The following is a 19,745-nucleotide window of genomic DNA, read 5'->3' on the forward strand; positions in this document are numbered from 1 at the left end:
CGTTGCCTCGGTTACGGGTTTGCCTGTCCACTGTCTATCCAATCACAGGGGACAGTCCTTCCAGACTATGGGCTCTAGACATAACGAGACGGGGGTCAAATTGCTTTCTCAGTTTCCATATCCGCTTCAGAGAGGATACAGACACTTGTATGTGTGTGATGGTTGAAAGGAGCGGATACAGTAGGCGGGTTTTAGACCTGACACGAGCACTGAGCATGCAATAGAAACCTTACACGCCTGGGGATGACGCGAGGTTAAGACCAGCAGACACACACACGGCGGTGACGGCGACCGGCTTCAGCACAGCAGCACCTTCATGGAGAGTTCACACACATCCATGAATTTAACGCACGACCTGTAGTTACTGTCATTATTATCTCGCGGTTTTAATTAGCACTGATTTGTCATAGTTACTGTCCCAGTAAGCAACCGTTTGTGTAAGGATGTCGGTGGTCGGGTTTGACGTCGGGTTTATGAGCTGCTATGTAGCGGTGGCACGAGCCGGAGGGATTGAGACCGTCGCCAATGAATACAGCGACAGAAGTACACCGTGAGTGACACATGTTTCTCTGATTAATTAAACGGGACTGCTGTTGTTGACTTCATAATGTAAATATTAATGTATTTATGGCCTAGCTAGGCTAACGCTTGACAGCCCATTTAGCCGGCTAGCTAACTCGTTAGCTACCTAGCTAGCCATCAACGAATTTCAACACAGGAAATGGGCTAGCACGTGAATGCTAATGCTAACTGCTAACAGAACCAGCCAAGCCCGTTTGATTAAAAGATGGGAGTAAAAAAATACCAATGATAATCGAAACTGTTATCACGTGATCATATAGCTGTCCGATTTCTTCTCACAGACCACGTATTGTGGCACAAAATAATCTATGGTAAGGATGAGCCCCATTAGACAGCACCTTGTTTGTCCATAGAGGTGTTAATGATGGGGTTTCATGATGGGAGGAGGCCACACTGCTGTCACAAGTCACTACACCCCACACACAGCAGTGATTCTCAATCTCAACCTTTTACATTACACAGTCGGATATATTTTTTTTTATCTCTGGGACGCCCATCTACACAGCCAAATCATCGGTGTTAATTTAGCTCTGAGAGTGGTTGATAAATTGGATACATAGGACCACAATGGAAACAAGTCCCCAGGGCTTTCTTTGTGTGTTATCCTTTAACCTAAATGTCTGACAGCTCTTGACTGTACCTCGTGCTGTTTACAATAATCAAGTATTCAATCAAGTACATGAGAAGAACCACTACACACCCACGCCAGTGATTCTGTCTTTTTTTTTTTTTTACACTTTAGAATTTCAAGGACCCCCATATGATTAGACAATGGACGCCCATTTAATAGTATTTTGTCTCTGGGGAACCTTTATCTACTACTTTATCTAAATCTCTAAATTAATGTAACAGGGTGCACAAATCTGGTAACAAAATGGACCCATTTTCCAATCTGAAAATTACAGATGGTCCATTTGGAAGAACCCTTGTGGTCCCTCGGCCTGCACACGTTGAGAACCAGACATTACACTACACTAGTATATATTATATATACTACATCATGACCGTCCCAAATTAATTTGCTTCATTTACGCTTACGGTAATTCTTTTGACTTGCAAAGCTTCAGTTGGACTTTATGTTTTGTTGTTACAGGTCATGCGTTTCTTTTGGACCTCGCAATCGATCGATTGGCAATGCTGCCAAAAGCCAGGTATGGTTTTATGTGAAGTGATTGATTTGATTTGTCTTTATTTACATTTTGAGGGGATGTGTCATTTATTCAGATGCGTCACTTAAAGCAACACTATGTAACTTTAAATTTAAATTTTGTCCAATCTGTATGGTAGAGTGTAAACCAATCGGGCGTACAAAACAGAAAGTAGGCACTGCCAATGAGAAGTTCCTTCCACAATATGTTAAATATCAGTACACAAGTTGTACTGAACATTGTTAGTAGCAATAAGAACTATAACAAAAAGATAATTTAAGACTATCCACAGTAGGTAGAAGATGGAGAATAAAGAGAATATGTATAATAATTATTATCTAGACACGCATGGAGAGTGACTTTGCATTGTTTTCCTGTCTGTGTGAAACAGGTTGTTACGAATTGCAAGAACACAGTCCAAGGGTTCAAGAAATTTCATGGCAGAGCGTTTTCAGATCCGTTTGTCCAACGTATTAAATCGAGCCTGGTTTATGACCTTGCACAAATGCCTTCAGGCACCACTGGGATCAAGGTAAGACATTAACATGGCTTTCATGTGCATCCAGTGGTATATACATTTATTTTGCTAGTGTGACACTGACGTACATATCTACATGAAGTATCTCAGTCAAATATCAATGTCCATCTATGTGTATTTATATACAGTAGGCTACAGTATCAGCTCAGCCCCATATTTAATAGAGGTATCCCAGGCCGCTACATTAAATATCTTTGCAGAAAACGGCTGATCTACAAGCTTGGTGTTTGCAACGAATTGTGCACGACGCATGTGTGTAGAGCACCTATTTTTTTTTTTTTAAGATATTTTTTTGCGGCTTACGCCTTTTATTGATTTTTTTGAAGGGACAGACAGTAGGCTGACAGGAAACGGGAGAGAGATGGGGGGATGACATGCAGTAAAGGCCGTGTCGGGTCCGGGAGTCGAACCCGCGGCACACTGCGACTGGATTACCAGTCCGGTGCCCAGACCGTTACGCTACGGCCTGGGCCTAGAGCACCTATTTTAACCAAACATTTAGGTTAACAGATTTTGGGATGCTTAAGGCTGTGACTATCTGCTTCCATCTGGTCCTATCCTGTGCAGCAATTTGTACCTCGCCCCAAGTTGGGGTTGCTGTTTTCAGTTCTGATGTCACAGTTCTCTGTCAGGTTGTTTTTGGCCTCACTTGTTTCCGCTAAGGAAACAAGCTAGGCCTTGTTTGGGAAGACAGTGTAATGAAGTTTGATGTGTCGCTGACATGGTAGGGATGGGGATCAAGAACCTGTTCCGAAGTTATTGAGAACCGGAAATCAATAGTTTTTTTCTTATTCATTCTCTCATAGTCTAGTGGGTCCATCAAGTGCCGTTATGTGTCAAGAGACGAGTCATGTCAATTAAAATAAATCACTTCTGTACAAACGGTTCATTGTCTAATAACGTTTTGAATCAAGTTGAGCACACTGTCAATATCAAATCAACCTCAACGTTGCACTTCAGAAAGTATACACTGTAGTATGACGGTGTCGTGTTGCATTAAAAATCACCCCCCCCATCGCTAAAAGCTCCAAAGCGTTCATATTTCGAACGAGAGGCGGCTGAGAAGTCAGAAATGAAGCACTTAGTATATCCATCAGATCAAAACCACGGAGAGCGCCCAGGATTAGCAGATACGAGGCATTCTTTCTGCCGCGCTAACGGCTAAGTGAACGGGACGCTAATACGAATGAAGAGCGAAGCGTACGGTGGCCTTAGAGGCTCACTCAAAAATAAAAAAAGGAAAGAATTCAGAATATCATTATCTCGCCTGATATCATTGAGGATGCGCTAGGACGTCCTATGCATCCGTCGATTGGATTCCCTATGACGTGTGGACACGTCGGATGGACGGAACCTGTTAATGAAGTGGTTGCACCGCTCAAAAAAGAACAGATCTACAAGCTAACTCACAGACACAATGTGACACGTTAGTTTGTAGATCTGATTTAACGTACCCTACCTCCAATGACATCAAATCTGCAACATCTCGTTTCATTCTTAAAAGCAAGTAGGCTAGTACTCTTATATACTGTAGCTCAATGAATAGAGTACAGACAAACGACACCAGTGTGTGGACATACAAAACAGTTTCTTCAATTGGTCAAAAATATTATTGCCAACTTTATTCATTGATAAATAAATGGCAAGGCAGTGCAGTTCTGTTATGAATTTATTGTCTTCTCATCTTTCCGCCAAATGATCAGTAGTGTGATTGATTGGACACTTAATTTAGCACGATTCAACACGGGTATATATCAGTAAAATGAACCATCTAATGACAGGTGATGTACATGGAGGAAGAGAAGGTTTTCAGCATCGAGCAGGTCACAGCCATGTTGCTCACCAAGCTGAAAGAGACGGCGGAGAGCTCCCTGAAGAAACCTGTGGTCGACTGCGTGGTGTCGGTGAGTACCAGGCGCACAGCGATCATCTTTAACCCATTCTGACCGGGCACCCATTTTGGTGTCAGCATCATGTTATGCTTTAGCTATTTAAAAATAGCAGATCTACAAGCTCATATCGCGCCACCGAGTGGCGCGATACGAGCTTGTAGGTCTGCTATTTTTGAAAAATCGAAGAGCGGAAACCTCGTATGAATCTGATCTCAGGTCAGAATGGGTTAAGCCATTCTGACCTGAGATCAGATTCATACGAGGTTTCCACTGGACACACACTGGTCTGATTAACCCATTCTGACCTGAGATCAGATTCTAAAAATGTCAGTCGTTCTTCGATTTTTCAAAAATAGCAGACCTACAAGCTCGTAGCGTGCCACTCGGTGGCGCGCTATGAGCTTGTAGATCTGCTGTTCCGTGTGTGTGTGTGTGTGTGTGTGTGTGTGCAAGAACCACTAAAGGACAACTTTTCAACCTATCTTCATATACTAGGTTCTCACTAATAATCATGATAAAATGGCACCATCTTTTTTCTACTCGTGTCTGTGTTCATAGGAGGGCTGTGGGCAGGTCAGAAACGCGTCCACCAGTGACATCATCGATGGGGAATCCAAGCTAATAGACCAATTATTTGTTTACAAACATTGGGACTGGGCAGTGACTGTTTCATGTAATCAATTCCCAACAGATCTCCAAACCTGTTGTTTTGGGGAGCGCTGGTTTCAGTCCATTCAACCTCCTCTTGTGTGTTGGCGAGTGAGGTGCACCCTAGGAGACATTTATACTTCATTGCGCAACAGTGTTGCACTCAGAACAGCTGATATACAAGCTTGCGTCGTTGTGAGCATAGAGGTCTGCGTGCGCGGGACGAAGCATACATTATACTTGATGGGCTGCAGGTGCACGTGCGCGCGCACCTCCCGTTCTTATGACAGCGACTGTGGTTTTGAGGACAACTGCTTTGCTATTATTCTTCACACACAACAGAAACCAATGGATTATATATTTCAAGAGTGAGAGAATACAATAAAAGTCCATCATTCTTCCCCCCACACTGGGAGAAAAACGGCATCTGAAAGTTTGATGGGGCATTTTGTACACGTGAGTGCAGCTAAAACTTTTCCATTGCATCTTATGAGAGGCAGGGTTCTTATGCTGGTGCTTATCAGTGTGACGTCGTCTGTTAAGGTGTCTATAGAAACTGCAGGCTTTCTAGTCCTGAAAAGTGGCAATGCGAAAATGGAAGCCATCGTTCTCACGATTATAAAAATCGAAACATTTTTGCGAAAATAAATTGTTTAAAAGAAATCTGCCTTACGACGTCACTGGTGGACGGGTTTCTGAACTGCCCCCAGCCCTCCTCCTATGAGACACAGACTGAGTAAAAATTTTTTTATCATGATTATTAGTGTGGACCTAATTATATGAAGATAGGTTGAACATAGGTGAAGTGCCTATAAGCCCTATATAGTTCTAGTACTTTCTCGTATGAGGACTGGTTAAAACAACCCAATGCCTTGTGAGCTTCTAGATCTGGGGGGGGGGGGGATCTTCACCCATAATGACATGCTAGTATGAAAGTGGTTAACAGATTCAGACTCTACCTACAGTAGCAGTTTGTGTACTATAATATTGTGTGTGTGTGTGTGTAAAGCTTTGCAAATCAAAAAGTACAGTAAATCATCATTACGTGGTGGAATTGTATGTGGTTGATTGCATGTGTTTTGTTGCCAGGTTCCCTGCTACTACACTGATGCTGAGAGGAGGTCAGTGGTGGACGCAGCTCAGATCGCTGGACTAAACTGTCTGAGGCTCATGAATGAAACTACTGCAGGTATATGGTTGTCTGTCTGAAGAATAGAAAATGTTTACCTAGCACAATGTGGAACAAAGACAGGCATTGACATTTGAATTAAATTAATAATAATTCAATAATCGTATACCGTTTTTATGTCAATGGATGCATTTTTAAACACTTCAATGTTCCTCAGTGGCGTTGGCATATGGGATCTACAAACAGGACCTTCCTGCTCCTGAAGAGAAACCCAGGACTGTGGTGTTTGTGGATATAGGCCATTCTGGATACCAAACCTCCATATGTGCCTTCAATAAAGGCAAACTCAAGGTTGGTAAACACCATGGAGGTTTTTTTTTTAATTGTGGAGAGATGTCCTGTTTCAATAGACATACTAATACATGCATGCGTTAGGAGGAATGGCGTGCCCCTGTCAATGTAAGCAGCCTTGTTTATGCACTGCTTTGTCGATGGACTCAACCTACCTGTTCTCTACAGATGCTGGCCACGGCCTGCGACTCAGAACTGGGAGGGAAGGACTTTGACGAGATGCTGGTGAAACATTTCTGCGAGGAGTTCTCCAAGAAGTACAAGCTGGACGTCCGGTCTAAGCCCAGGGCTCTGGTCCGTCTCTACCAGGAGTGTGAGAAGCTCAAAAAGTTGATGAGTGCCAACATGTCCGACCTGCCCCTCAACATTGAGTGCTTCATGAACGACATCGACGTCACTGGAAAACTCAACAGGCGAGAGATCTTTTTATTTTATTTTATTTTAAGCCTGACACCATCATACAACAAAATAGCTGATATATTATATTACAACAAGCTATTCTTGCTGCTGTGCAACACTGCCGTACAAATGTATAAATTAGGCATATAAGCCGAGGGTGTTTTTGAGAATTTTCAACCTATAACGATATACCCAAAAGTGGGATGTTGGTGTTAAATTGGTTACATATTTTGTTTTACTTGGGTGTTAAATCTATGCTATGTTGTTTTGTTGTAGGGGTCAGTTTGAAGAGATGTGTGCTGACGTTTTGGCCAGAGTTGAAGCCCCCCTGCAGAACCTGTTGGATAGCACCAGTAAGTATTTACTACACCTTTTACATTATATGCAAGAGTATTCATTTGTCCTAAAATATGATCCTCATCCATGCATTGGATGGCACATATGAAGCTTTAAATATATATATGTTTCTAGGTTTTTTAACCCATTCTGGGCGGGAACCCCCTTTGGTGTTTTAAGCATTATGTTATACTATGGCTATTGAAAAATAGCAGATCTACAAGCTCATAGCGCAGAGCTTGTAGGTCTGCTATTTTTGAAGAATCGTGAAAATGCGGCACAAATCTGTGCCGCATATATATTCTTTTAGAGCGAACAGTTTTAACTTAAATCTTTCCTGGGGGTTCCTGGAATAACATATTTTCAGATTTGAAATATGGAGCACCACTGATATAGAAACTCAGGTATTTCAGAAAACTGTCAGCATTTAGAAGACATCTTTTAAATTTCGACGTCGGGTCTAAATGGGTTAATCTGTCAGTAATGGATGTCAAACTAAAGACAGCCGAGTTGTTTCATATTTTCTGCTGTACATTTTTATGCATCCTTTTGGAGCACATACTCAGGAAAACATCAATGGTTCATTCTGATTAAACTACATCATCATAGTTGTTTCATAGCTATATCTTTCATTTCAGCTGTGACGTTGGAAAAACATGGTCATGGTAGTATAATTTATTTGATCGGTCTGATATCGGATCCGTATCGGTTCCACATGAGTCACATATCGTTTTGACACTGATAAGAAACATGATGCGCACGCATACCGGCAGCACAAGAACCCTTCCTCTCATAAGATGCAATGGAAAAGCTCTAACTGCACTCACGTGTATAAAATGCCCCATCAAACTTTCAGATGCTGTTTTTCTCCCAGTGTGGAGGGCTCTTGCAGGGCTCGAGATTAACGGCGTCCCGACGTCCCGGGGTCTATAAAATATCTATTTGGGACGTAAATGTATCTCATTCGGGCCGGTTTCGGGACGAGAGGAGTTTTTGCATTGAAAATGCTTATATCGCGTGCAGCGCTGAGCAGCATGAGACTATCAGCGCTGCTGACACTTTTTGCACTATCTGCAGTGCCGTCAGTCAGACAAGTTGACAACATGAACACACCACCATTCATCCAAAGGAATCAATAAGCCGCTTATATTACTTCTGCCCCGTGGATGGGACATTTACATTGAAAAATCGGTTGGACAAGCGTGGTTAAAACCATGGTCGTGTCTTGTGTGCTATAGCGGAGGGAAAAGTTCCATATGGACACGGGGCTACCGCTACACTACACCAACGTTAGCTTCCATGCTAGGCTTGCTAGTAGCCCCATATGTGCCCTCTCCCTACGCTCATTCTGTAGCTCCGATGAGCGTAGGGAGAGGGCACATATGGGGCTAGGCTTGCTAGCTGCTTTAACATGTGTCGCATGGAACCTCTCCCTCTGATAGAGCTACATTATAACGGGTTCCATATGGGGCTAATGTTAGTCCAAGTCAAATCCAAGTAGGAGTTGGACCCACGTCGGTCCAACCCACAGCTGACCAGATTAAATGGTTACGGCAAATTGAATAATATGTTGGTATCCTCTGAAGCAACAGATTGTTGCTGCCCCAACACTGTAGAATGCACTCCTCAAAACGCTCTCATTCCACAGTTTTTATTGATTTTATTTCTTCATCTTTAGTGTTCCCCCTAAAAAAGTTTTTTTTATTTGTTTTCTCATGCCACCCATGTAAATCATTTGAGTATTCATAGACTACCTGCATTACTGCACGTTTATCTTTTGGTCTTGATCAAGCAGCCTACCACCAAAGTTGTATAGCTACTGTAGTCACTATTCATTGATTCACCAAAATAACAAAATCCATTTGAAAATAAATATCACTGTTCTCAGGTTGAATATTGATATGCGGTTAAAATGTGATTAATTTAGATTAATTAATTACAAAGCCTCTAATTCGATTAACATTTTTAACCCAGCCCTATTTTTCATCTGGGAGCATTTTGACTAAATCAGTGTATTTTCTCTATCTACTGAAGAAACATGAAGCCAAACAAATAATGTACTGCATGTATTGTATTTCTATTATGCGATAGGAATACAGTTATTCATTTCGCAATCTGAGTGGTCCTTTTTAAACGTTTTTTCCCGGGACGGTATACATTCACTTTGGGACGGTTCAAATTGTATTTTGGGACGGTTCCGGGACGTTGGTGAAAAAAGTTAGTCTGGAGCCCTGCGCCCTTGAAATATATAGTCCTTGGTTTCTGTTGTGTGTGTGAACAATAATAGCAATTCAAAGCAGTTGTCCTCAAAACCACACCTCCAGTCGCTGTCATAAGAACGGGAGGTTACGCTCATGATCACGGCAGCAGAGCCTATTTGTGCCATAGAGTATTAAAAGGATAGAGACTGATCTGGCGCGAAGCTCCGCCCCCTCCGCTATTCATGTCAGTGGAAGTTGCTCAGTGGCGTTTTGAAGCACCCGGAAGGACCGTCTATTTCCGCCTTTTTTTCGCCGATTTCAGCATTTGGGCACCAAATTTTGGTGCCCAAATGCGGAAGTGCAGCTGGGCTTTAACATTAAGCGCTCGGTTGCTCGGTTGCCTCGTCAAGAATCCACGGGTCCGCCTGCAGTCCTTCCTCTTACCACTACGGCCCAGCGCTTCAACGTTGGAGTGCCTCACTGGCCCCTTGATTTGTGCACGGCTGCACGCACACCTGCAGCCCATCAAGTATAATGTATGCTTCGTCCCGTGATGGTGTTGCGCACGCAGACCTCTACGCTCACAACAGTCGCTTCTGTGATGCGATGTGAGCTTGTATATCAGCTGTTCTCTGTGTGCAACACTGTTGCGCTTTGAAGTATAAATGTCTCCTATAGGGTGCACCTCACTAGCCAACACACAAGAGAAGGTTGAATGAAATGAGACAAGCGCTCCCCAAAACAACAGGTTTGGAGATCTGTTGGGAATTGATTACATGAAACAGTCACCTGTGCACCCAGTCCCAATGTTTGTAAACAAATAATTGGTCTCCCATAGCTCTATACTAGGTTGGCTAGTATTTTCCACCACACTGAATCTTTTTGCCGAAAATGGCCGATCTACAATCTCCAAATGTTTTCTCCAGAATAGTGATGCAAGGGTTCAAGTGGCTAATGTATTTGTGTAGGCTGTCCTAATTGTTGTCTTATCGTCCAATCAGAGATGAAGAAGGAGGATATCTATGCGGTGGAGATAGTGGGCGGAGCCTCCAGGATTCCTGCCCTCAAGGAGCGAATTAGCAGGTTCTTTGGGAAGGAGCTGAGCACCACCCTGAACGCAGATGAGGCTGTAGCCAGAGGATGTGCCCTGCAGGTTATTATTTAATATTGATAATAACTTTCCACCAAAGTATGTATAGTGCCTTTCAAGAACCCCAAGGAAGCTTTACACCAAAACAAAGGAAAAATAGCAATCCAAGGCAAGCCCTTGGCGATGTAAGAGATTATACGGGTACCGGGGGACACAAGCATTTGTAAGTAAGAAGAAGGAGTTAGTAGTATGTGATGTGGAATTGAACCGGTAGCAAGTTGCAGGTGGGTCAGGGTGGGTTTTATGTGCTGCCAGTGCTTGGTGTGGGTGAGAACCAAGTCACATCACGTTTTTGTGTGATAATTAACCCATTTTGGGCAGGAACCCCTTTTGGTGTTTTAAGCATTATGTTACACTTCAGCTATTGAAAAATAGCAGATCTACGTGGCACCGAGTGCCGCGCTATGAGCTTGTAGGTCTGCTATTTTTTGAAAAACGTTTTACTTAAATCGTTGCTTCTGGGGACAACATATTTTCAGATGGGGTTCCATGGCCAAATTCAGATAATTCTGGGGATCCTTGACATGAAATATTGAGCACCACCATTTCAGAAAACTGTCTGAATGGGTTAAAAAAAAGTAAAACTGCTTGTCTCTGCAGTGTGCGATACTGTCCCCTGCCTTCAAAGTGCGTGAGTTCTCCATCACAGACGTCGTTCCATACAACATCTCTCTGAAGTGGAACTCTGCTGCAGAGGAGGGTTGCAGGTAAAATGCCTCTTCTGCTTGTTTTATCTCTGTATTGGACCTGTTAAATATGTTGGCTTTTAGGAGCTGTTTTTGGTTAGAGTTTAATTGTCTCATATGTTTTTGGTTTGAACTCATTCACCGCTAAATGGCAGTAGCAATAGTTCAGCACAGGCCAACATAGATTTGTTCTATTTGTTTTAGAAAGAGTTTTAAGATTAAAAAATAAAGAAAAAGTCCCTTCAAAAAGGGACCTGGCCTGGAGTCACTTTGTGAAAAATAAGTTAAATAAGTACTTGGCCTAGAATGAGTGAATTAGTCTCAATTGCCTCGTATACTTTGGTTCTGAACTAGTGTTTTTCCACTGCAGTGATTGTGAGGTGTTCCCAAAGAACCACGCGGCGCCTTTCTCCAAAGTTCTGACGTTCTACCGGAGAGAACCGTTCTCTTTGGAGGCCTATTACAGCTGCCCTGCAGAACTGCCTTATCCGGATCCCACTATCGGTATTATGCATGTTAACAACTTAATAATAATCATATTAATGATTGTTATTTAAATTATTGAAAGAAAGTTGCTGAATGCACATGAGAGCCCACACCGACAGACGGCTATCTGCCTGTTTGTGTGTGTGTGTGTGTGTCTGTCTGTCTGTGAACAGCTAATCTCCAGCATTGCTAGCCCGGTATGGGAGTGAAACTTTGCACACACACTCCCAGTACGTCATGGAACTAGTTTGCACACACACACACACACACACACACACACACACACCCTGTAGGTCAAGGAAGAACCTCTTTCCCAACCTTTTCATATCATGGTGATGCTATAACGGGTCGCTTCTCATTTTGGCTGATGACTCTTGAACCGTAGGTCATACAGTAAAAAATAAATCCCTGTATTCGTTTGGATCATGACGCAACTCTCCACGATATAGCCCACGCCCGTTTTACACCTGGCAAGATTTTGGTACACATTATTTCTTACTCTAGTGATCAAGTTCTGTAAGATTTTTCATATTACATTCCAATTAACCACGATTGACGTAGCCTGGTGTGGAGATCTGCAATCAGATGACCAGACTTTTTTTTTGTAATGTTATTCCGTCTTCACAGTATTAACAGCTTTCAACAGGCCTGTGTTTTGGGATTTATTGCTGAGCATAAATCTGTCCTGTATCCTTCCAGGTCAATTCGTGATCCAGAAGGTGGTTCCACAGGCTTCTGGGGAGAGCTCCAAGGTGAAGGTGAAGGTCCGCGTTAACGTCCACGGAGTCTTCAGCGTGTCCAGCGCCTCACTGGTAGAAGTACAGAAGTCGGATGAGACGGAGGAACCCATGGAAACAGAACAGAGTAGCGAAAAAGAAGCAGAGGTGAACGAAGAAACCGTGTCGGATGATGTGTCCCGTCTGCATTTCCAGACTTGTATGATCATGATCGTAGAACTGTGTGGTTTGTTCTTTGTAGGGGAAAATGCAAGTGGAGCAGGATGAGCAGAAGCCTCAGGCGGAAACGCAGAAAGACACGGAGGAGAAAAACACAGCAGAACCTGAAGATGTGGACATGGTTGGTTCCACACTCCACCACTCTTAACCACATGAACCCTAGTGTTGTGTCGTCATAAGCAAATATTAAGGATACGTGATATAATTGGCGCCATCAACTTTCACTAGCAAAATAAAAATGTCAGCAATGAGCTCAATATAATATAGTAATAAATATATATATAGCAAATTATGACCCTGCAAATATTCTGAGATTGGATATCGGTCATAATTTCAATATCGTGCATCTTTAAATATTATGCATCGATAAAGTGTAATAATTGGATTTTTGGAACAAGATATATATTTTTTTCTTGGCCTGTATGAATGAGGCATCAACTGTATGTTTTAATGAAAAAGATTATTCAACCCATTCAGGACGGGAACCTCTTTTGGTGTTTTAAGCATTATGTTATACTTTAGCTGTTGAAAATGAAAATATCTACAAGCTATGAGCTTGATCGATTTTTTAAGAATCGTGAAATTGTGGTGCAAATCTTTTAATATAATTATTTCAGAGTGAATGTTTTTAACTCAAATCATTGCTTCTGTGGTGTCCCTGGAACAACATATTTTCCAAATTAATTCTAGGGTTCCTTGACGTGAAAAAGGTTTAGCACCACTGACATAGAAACTTTTTTTTTTAAATCTGCCTCTGGTCTAAATGGGTTAAAGTACAATTGTATTTTTTGTATGCGTCACACCCCCGGTGTGTAAAGTGAGACGTGGTGTTAGACATGTAATCAATATTTTTGTTGCTTCTTTGTTTCCATCAGACCTCGGCGGAGGAGGGTAAAACGGAGAAGAAATCTGACCTACCTCCTCAAGCCAAGAAAGCCAAAGTGAAGACAAAAGTCCTAGAGCTTCCCATTGAGAACTGTCCACAGTGGCAGCTGGCCAATGACATGCTCAATCTGTTTGTAGAGAACGAGGTAACACACACACACACACACACACACAAATGCACACTTCCATCCATCTGTTTATTGTTTGATTTTTTTTTTTTGTATTTGATATTGTTATAGCCAGTTTTGCACACCAAAGTGAACTATAAGCTCACAATGCATTGAATCGCTACACATTGTGTGTTTGTAGATCTTCCATTTGTTGATTTTTCCCCAAAATATTGATGCCAGGTAGAAAGTGGTCAAAATATATATTTTTGTGTCCATTATTGAAACTGTATGTGGATGTAGTCTACAGTGTCGTATGCATTTACTGTCTTAAGTGTTGTCTCTCTCTGTGGTACATAGGGTAAGATGATCATGCAGGATAAGCTGGAGAAGGAGAGGAACGACGCCAAGAACTATGTAGAGGAGTATGTCTATGACATGAGGGACAAGCTCCACGGGATGCTGGAGAAGTTTGTCAGTGAATCGGTGAGTCATCGGTGTGGTTGCGTCCTTCAACACAAACGGGGAGAATTGTTCTCACTGGTCTAGCATTGTTTAGCTGAAAGAAGAGATTGTATCATATTGTGACCTTGCTGGCTAATTAAATAATAATAATCTTTAATGTCCCGAAGGATATTCATTCTTCAGTCTGTTCAACACACCCACAACAAAACGACACATGGCACAGAAAACATATCACCAAAACAATACAAAACATCGCCAGTGCCCACTGTATACAGAACCATCCTATCGGTGGTGCAGTTTGATTAATGCCACAATGGCTGAGGGGAAAAGAATAAAAGTAATGGTGCATTATGTTTATGGATTAAAGTGCCCCATCACTGAATTTAGGTCTCTTTGATGCTGTGTAGAGTAGTCCAACATAATATGTTGTACTCAAACATAATATGTTTGTCTTGGTTAACTATTGGCTTTCTCTAAATAGTTTAAATGCAGATGCCCTTCAATCCATGTGTGTTTGATGCCCGTGTTCATGTGGTCTCAGGATCGAGATATATTGTCTTTAAAACTGGAAGACACTGAGAACTGGCTGTATGAAGACGGAGAGGACCAACAAAAGCAGGTTTACATCGACAAGCTGCTAGAATTAAAGGTAAGTCTTCAATTTAAACATTTATCAGATACTCTTAATCCAGTGGTTACCAGGTAAATGTCAAACCTAGCATCTGTATGAACTAGGGGTGCAACGGTTCAGTTAGACCTCGGTTCGGTTCGAACCTCGGTATGGGGGCCACGGTTTCGGTTCGGTTTCGGTACAGTAAAAAAAAATTACACCCGGGCCGGTTCCGGCGAGCCGCCCCGTGTCCGAAACGGTTGAGAAATTACAGAGTTACTGTGTGCCGGTCCCTCTACTGTACCCTCTACTGTACTGTACTGTCACTGTACTGGCACACACGAAATCATCATATATACAGTTAATAATGTGCGTGTGTGTGTGTTAGGTTGCGCACAGGTGGTGAAAAACAGGGTGCAGTACTTTGGTTAGACAGTTTTTGGTTTAGACTAGTCATTGGTTAGACCAGTCATTAGTCCTACATCTACAACCTATCTCAAACCCTCACCCTAACCCTAACCTCCCACGAGGCAGCACACCTAAACCTAACCGTAACCCATGTCTAACCAATGCTATGTCTAACCAAAGTATGCCTCCCGAAAAACAACCATGCTGTTTTCATGCTCATACCCAGCGAGCCAGCCAAGCAGTGGCTTGCACCACTCAAAAAAGTTTATTTATAACATTTTCTTTTCTTCTTTCTTTTTTTAGCATATATTATTTTATTAGGCATTTCTGCCTTTTCATTATTTTAAAGGGGGAAAAAAAACCTTATATTGCCATTTTAATGTGCCTCATCATTATTTTCAAGGGGAAAAAGAATGCACCTATGCGCTCACACGGGGCAGTGAGCACATGCAGGGAAGAGGAGAGGAGAGTGGTGGAGGGGAGGGGAGGGATTCAGACAGTGAATGCGTCGTGTACTCGTGTCGCACAGAAAAATACAAAAGTTTACAATAAGTCTACATGAGGATTTAAGGATATTATGCTTATATTATTAGAAGAAGGGCTTCTATCTACAGTCATGGATTGGACATTTTGTTGGGACTTTTCTGACGGAATTAATGTCCTGCTGCGTGCTGTTTTTGCTCTCACTCTCCCTCTTAATTAGCACTCAAACAGCGAGTGCAGATGCAGAATCAGATCTGAACAAATTTACAAAGACCGTGCTTAGAAGCCTGTTGGCGCGAGGTTACTGCGCTGTGTGTGTCTCTGTGTATGACGATCAATAATTATTCCAAGAACGACGTTTAAAGACGAGGGCTGGAGTGGATTCTCCTCATCATGCCGTCTCTCTCTGTGTGTGTGGGTGTGGGTGTAGGGGGTGGGCCGACAGAGTGCTACACTTCTGTGACCGAAAGAGTGCTAGACTTCTAAGTAGGCCGGTGTGTGACCGAGAAATACATTCTTCGCAGCTGTAAGAAATGAATGAATGCAAACCGAAATAGCGCGGTTCTTTAGAGCGCATTGAACCGTGTATGCTGTACCGAACGGTTCGGTTTTAAACCGAAAACCGTTGCACCCCTAGTATGAACATACATACTAATTTGTTGACAAATCAGTAGATCAGTAAGAATATGCATAGCACTTGTGAACAAGTAACCAACATGCATCTGTCATTCATCTAGCATTAACACTAGTTTTCTCTGGACGTTGCTTGATATTGAAGTTTTGATGTTCTGTAATGGCGGTTGTATTCTTAGAAACTGGGCCAGCCCATCCAGGAGAGGTTCATGGAAGCGGAGGAGAGGCCCAAAGCCTTCGAGGACTTGGGGAAACAGATCCAGCAGTACATGAAAATAGTGGAAGCATATAAAACCAAGGTGCGAACCGAAAGCTCCTGGAGAACAGGAGATGCAGTAATGGAGTGACTGGCTGGCAACAACACATTGATATAAACAAAGTTGACGTGATTTCCTATTTACTCATTTACCGTTGATATCGCCTTTTGATGCCTCCTGGTCCAAACGCCTTCTGCACTGAGTTCGCCTTTTGGTGCCTATTTTAAGATAAATTGATTACGGTTCATAACTGTAACGTAAGGGTGCGAGTAAAAATGAATGCGTAAGCCAGCGGAAATGAAAGTTCCGCTGGCTTACGCTGTCTATGGGAACGCAGTTTCTTTTAATTGTAATATCTCTGATTCTTTTTTTTTGTGGCTGAAAACAAGCTTGATTTGCGCCTCATTTCTCTAAAGTCTAAACGAAATGATCCCCGTTTACAAAATGTATGTTTTGGGTGAATTAAATAACAGAACCCGTTAAATCGCGATTATTGACTTCCTGACTCTCGGCTTCCGAGTGAAATGGCTTTCAAACTAAAGGTCTTGCTGTATTAAATGACTGGCTGGCGGCCCTGGAGTATACAATTCAGACACCAGATGGGGGTGTCTGTGGTAAATGAGTTAAACCAGTTTCATATTAGCCCTAATAATAAACACCTGAAAATGTACTAAAGCGTTGGAGAGACAGGGAGACCTGTTACTGAATTGCAATAATTACTATTAGAATAGAACATATCACTTGCAGCACCTTTTTAAAGGGGACAACACGCCAACTAGTTTATTTTTTTTTATCAATTGATTGATTTTTATGCTCAACACAACTCTGTCAAATTATCTATTGTCAAATTCTGTCAAACTATCTTTCATGCCCTATATCTGGCTCAATTGGGCCCTCTACTGGTCAAACCACATCATCTGCATTAATGTTTCCACAAAGTCAATAAGTTGTCTGGTCTGACTAATACCAATCTGTTTATTTATTTTAGCATCCTTTCATTCTAAAGATCAGTTTTAATTCCAAAGATCAGTACGCTATTTGATATTTTAAGAGCTCAGTGCGGTGTTGATGATTCTCTGTGTGTGTGTGTGTGTCAGGAGGAACAGTATGACCATCTGGACGAAGCGGATGTCAACAAAGTTGACAAACTGTCCAGTGAAGCCATGATGTGGATGAACAGTGCCATGAACCAACAGAGTAAACACAGTCTATCAGTAGAACCTCCTGTCAAAGTTAAAGAAATCCAGGCGAAAACCAGGGTGAGTGGATTTACTTGACGGCAAAGCATTTTGAAAACTAGGAAATTACGTGGATCCATGTAGAAACTGAACGGCTCCGCCTCCAATATTGATCTCGGACTTGATATGACAAGCCTGTGACGGCAGTCTATGACATCTCGTACGTACGTACTCCAAATTCGACAAACGGGGATGCCTGGTTGAACGTTTTTATTACAATAATAGATATTCAATCTCTCATGACACTTTAGAAGTAGGAACCATACATGTGCACTTTCTTTCATGTGCGAGGAACAAACGTCACATGTCATATGGTTGCTGCTTTTCACATATTTGTGTTTATTCCATTGACGAATGTCTCTTGCATTGTTTTCTTCTTGCTCTGGTTTCCCAGGAGCTGTACTCTGCTTGTAACCCCATCGTGACCAAGCCCAAACCCAAGGTGGAGCTTCCCAAGGAAGACGATAAGCCTGCAGAGCAGAACGGACCCGTGGGCGGTGCTGGACAGGAGAACGCCACAGACCAGGGAGCAGCAGCGGCGGCAGAAAACACAGGAGACGCAGCCTCACAATCCACAGAAAGCAAACCAGACATGGACCTTGACTGAGAAGGCCATTCAACAACAAAAATGACGACCTCTTCCAGCCCTGGCTTAGCTAGGCCCGTGCCTCACCCTGAAGCAACGTGTACGTTTTTCTTCACCAGCTGCCATCATCTATACAAGCTTTTCCTGCACCAGAAGTTGACATCACTGATGGAGAGAAATAAAAGCTATTCAATGGAAATTGTCTCTGTATTGTAGTCTCAGGTTTCCTAGAAGGTGTCATATCCAATTCCTGTTCAGGTTAATGTTTCCATAGCTTAATTTGATTGGTTCAGCAGATTTTCTTTTAACTGGAAACACTGAAGATGTCATGTGTTTTTTCCACTTCAAATCTCCTGCCAACCAAGCAAACCTATGGGAAACTGAACTGGAACAGTGTGTGCCACTTTCTAGAAACCTGGGACTACAGTTATGTGGAGAGCTTGCTGTATTGACATATTAGACGGCCAAACAAATAATACTGTTGCATCTGTGGAACTGTTCAAAAGACTTCTTCTGTGAGTCAAATATTAAAAGTAATTATGACGGAGCAAAAGGGAGTTAATTCTTTCTGATTGAGTTATGGACCAGATGAATCAGAGCTGCGTAAGAGTGTTGGTAAACTTGCAGTACTTAACAGTAAAATGCAGGCGTATGTTTTCAGCACTTGGCCTGAATTATCCACTTTGTTGTACAATGGTGTCGAGCGGCATGAGCAGGTACATTTTTTTCGTATTTTCGCTGTGCGACACTGTGGTATGGCGGAGCATTAGTAATACATTTGACCCCGATTCTTGGTGTCTGCTACCACGGCATGTACTTTATCCATTTCTGCTGAAATAACATTGAAAAGCCAATCGCAATAAGCCTGTTGACTGACAAATGAGCGCTACACATGATGGTATTTATTTCTGTTGTGTGCCCTATTATATCTGTTCTGGTCTGTGTCACATTATGGTTTTAATAAAGTTATTGAAAATCACTTCATTGTTCTCTTTGTATTATACCTGCTCTCCATTCACTGATAAGCTCTGAACGAACCCTATTAATGATATGTCCTTTAGATAGAGTTCCCCACTATAAAAGGTACTTTTTACAATACATGTACAGTATGTTAATTTGATGACTGTTACTGTTTTATGGTGAAGAAATGTATATAAATGCTCCTCCATCCATGACATTATTTCCCCGGACGCCCCCTCGTGGTATAAACCAGGCACGAGTGAAAGTGCTGGGGTAAAAGATTAGCTACATATTTTCTAAACATTGCCTTTGTACAATATGCTTATGTTTGTGTTTGAGGCCATGTTGTGCCGGCTGGAATCAGATTAATTTCCCACTATTAGTTCCAAATCGAGTGTTTACTGAAGGTTAGTCTCGCGAGCCAGACTGTTGCCTCTGAAGGATCAAAAAAGCTTTGCAGTTTACATATCCGGTATAGAAAGGGATAAGGGAACCTGTGTGTGTGTGTGTGTGCGTGTGTTTTATTAAGACTATGCGAATACACCCTATTCACGTGACGTCAGTTGCTCTTCCGGTTTAGACCTAGCAGGGGGAAATATTTTTTTATCCAT

At 42.2% G+C, this 19,745-nt stretch overlaps 1 protein-coding gene across 1 annotated transcript; it reads left to right on the top strand.

Moving 5' to 3' along the window:
* Positions 1-277: 277 nt before the first annotated feature.
* hspa4b (heat shock protein 4b) lies at positions 278-19,153 on the top strand. Its single transcript, XM_083785209.1, has 19 exons — positions 278-550; positions 1,676-1,733; positions 2,122-2,262; positions 4,050-4,172; positions 5,898-5,997; positions 6,155-6,288; positions 6,457-6,701; positions 6,964-7,040; positions 10,226-10,377; positions 10,975-11,081; positions 11,431-11,564; positions 12,246-12,430; positions 12,525-12,623; positions 13,378-13,533; positions 13,855-13,980; positions 14,501-14,608; positions 16,273-16,392; positions 17,448-17,609; positions 17,983-19,153. Exons 1-19 carry the CDS (start codon positions 444-446, stop codon positions 18,193-18,195), a joined length of 2,547 nt encoding a protein of 848 aa, XP_083641335.1. The 5' UTR covers positions 278-443; the 3' UTR covers positions 18,196-19,153.
* Positions 19,154-19,745: the final 592 nt, after the last annotated feature.

Source organism: Protomyctophum parallelum, assembly GCF_964188405.1.
Source record: "Protomyctophum parallelum genome assembly, chromosome: 16".
Classification (NCBI taxonomy): domain Eukaryota; kingdom Metazoa; phylum Chordata; class Actinopteri; order Myctophiformes; family Myctophidae; genus Protomyctophum; species Protomyctophum parallelum.

Bases quoted from the DNA above. Each gene is read 5' to 3' on its own strand.
- hspa4b (XM_083785209.1), top strand. From the start codon at position 444: ATGTCGGTGGTCGGGTTTGACGTCGGGTTTATGAGCTGCTATGTAGCG. The intron at 4,173-5,897 runs GTGAGTACCAGG...TTTTGTTGCCAG, and splicing joins TGGTCGACTGCGTGGTGTCG to GTTCCCTGCTACTACACTGA. The intron at 5,998-6,154 runs GTATATGGTTGT...AATGTTCCTCAG, and splicing joins CATGAATGAAACTACTGCAG to TGGCGTTGGCATATGGGATC.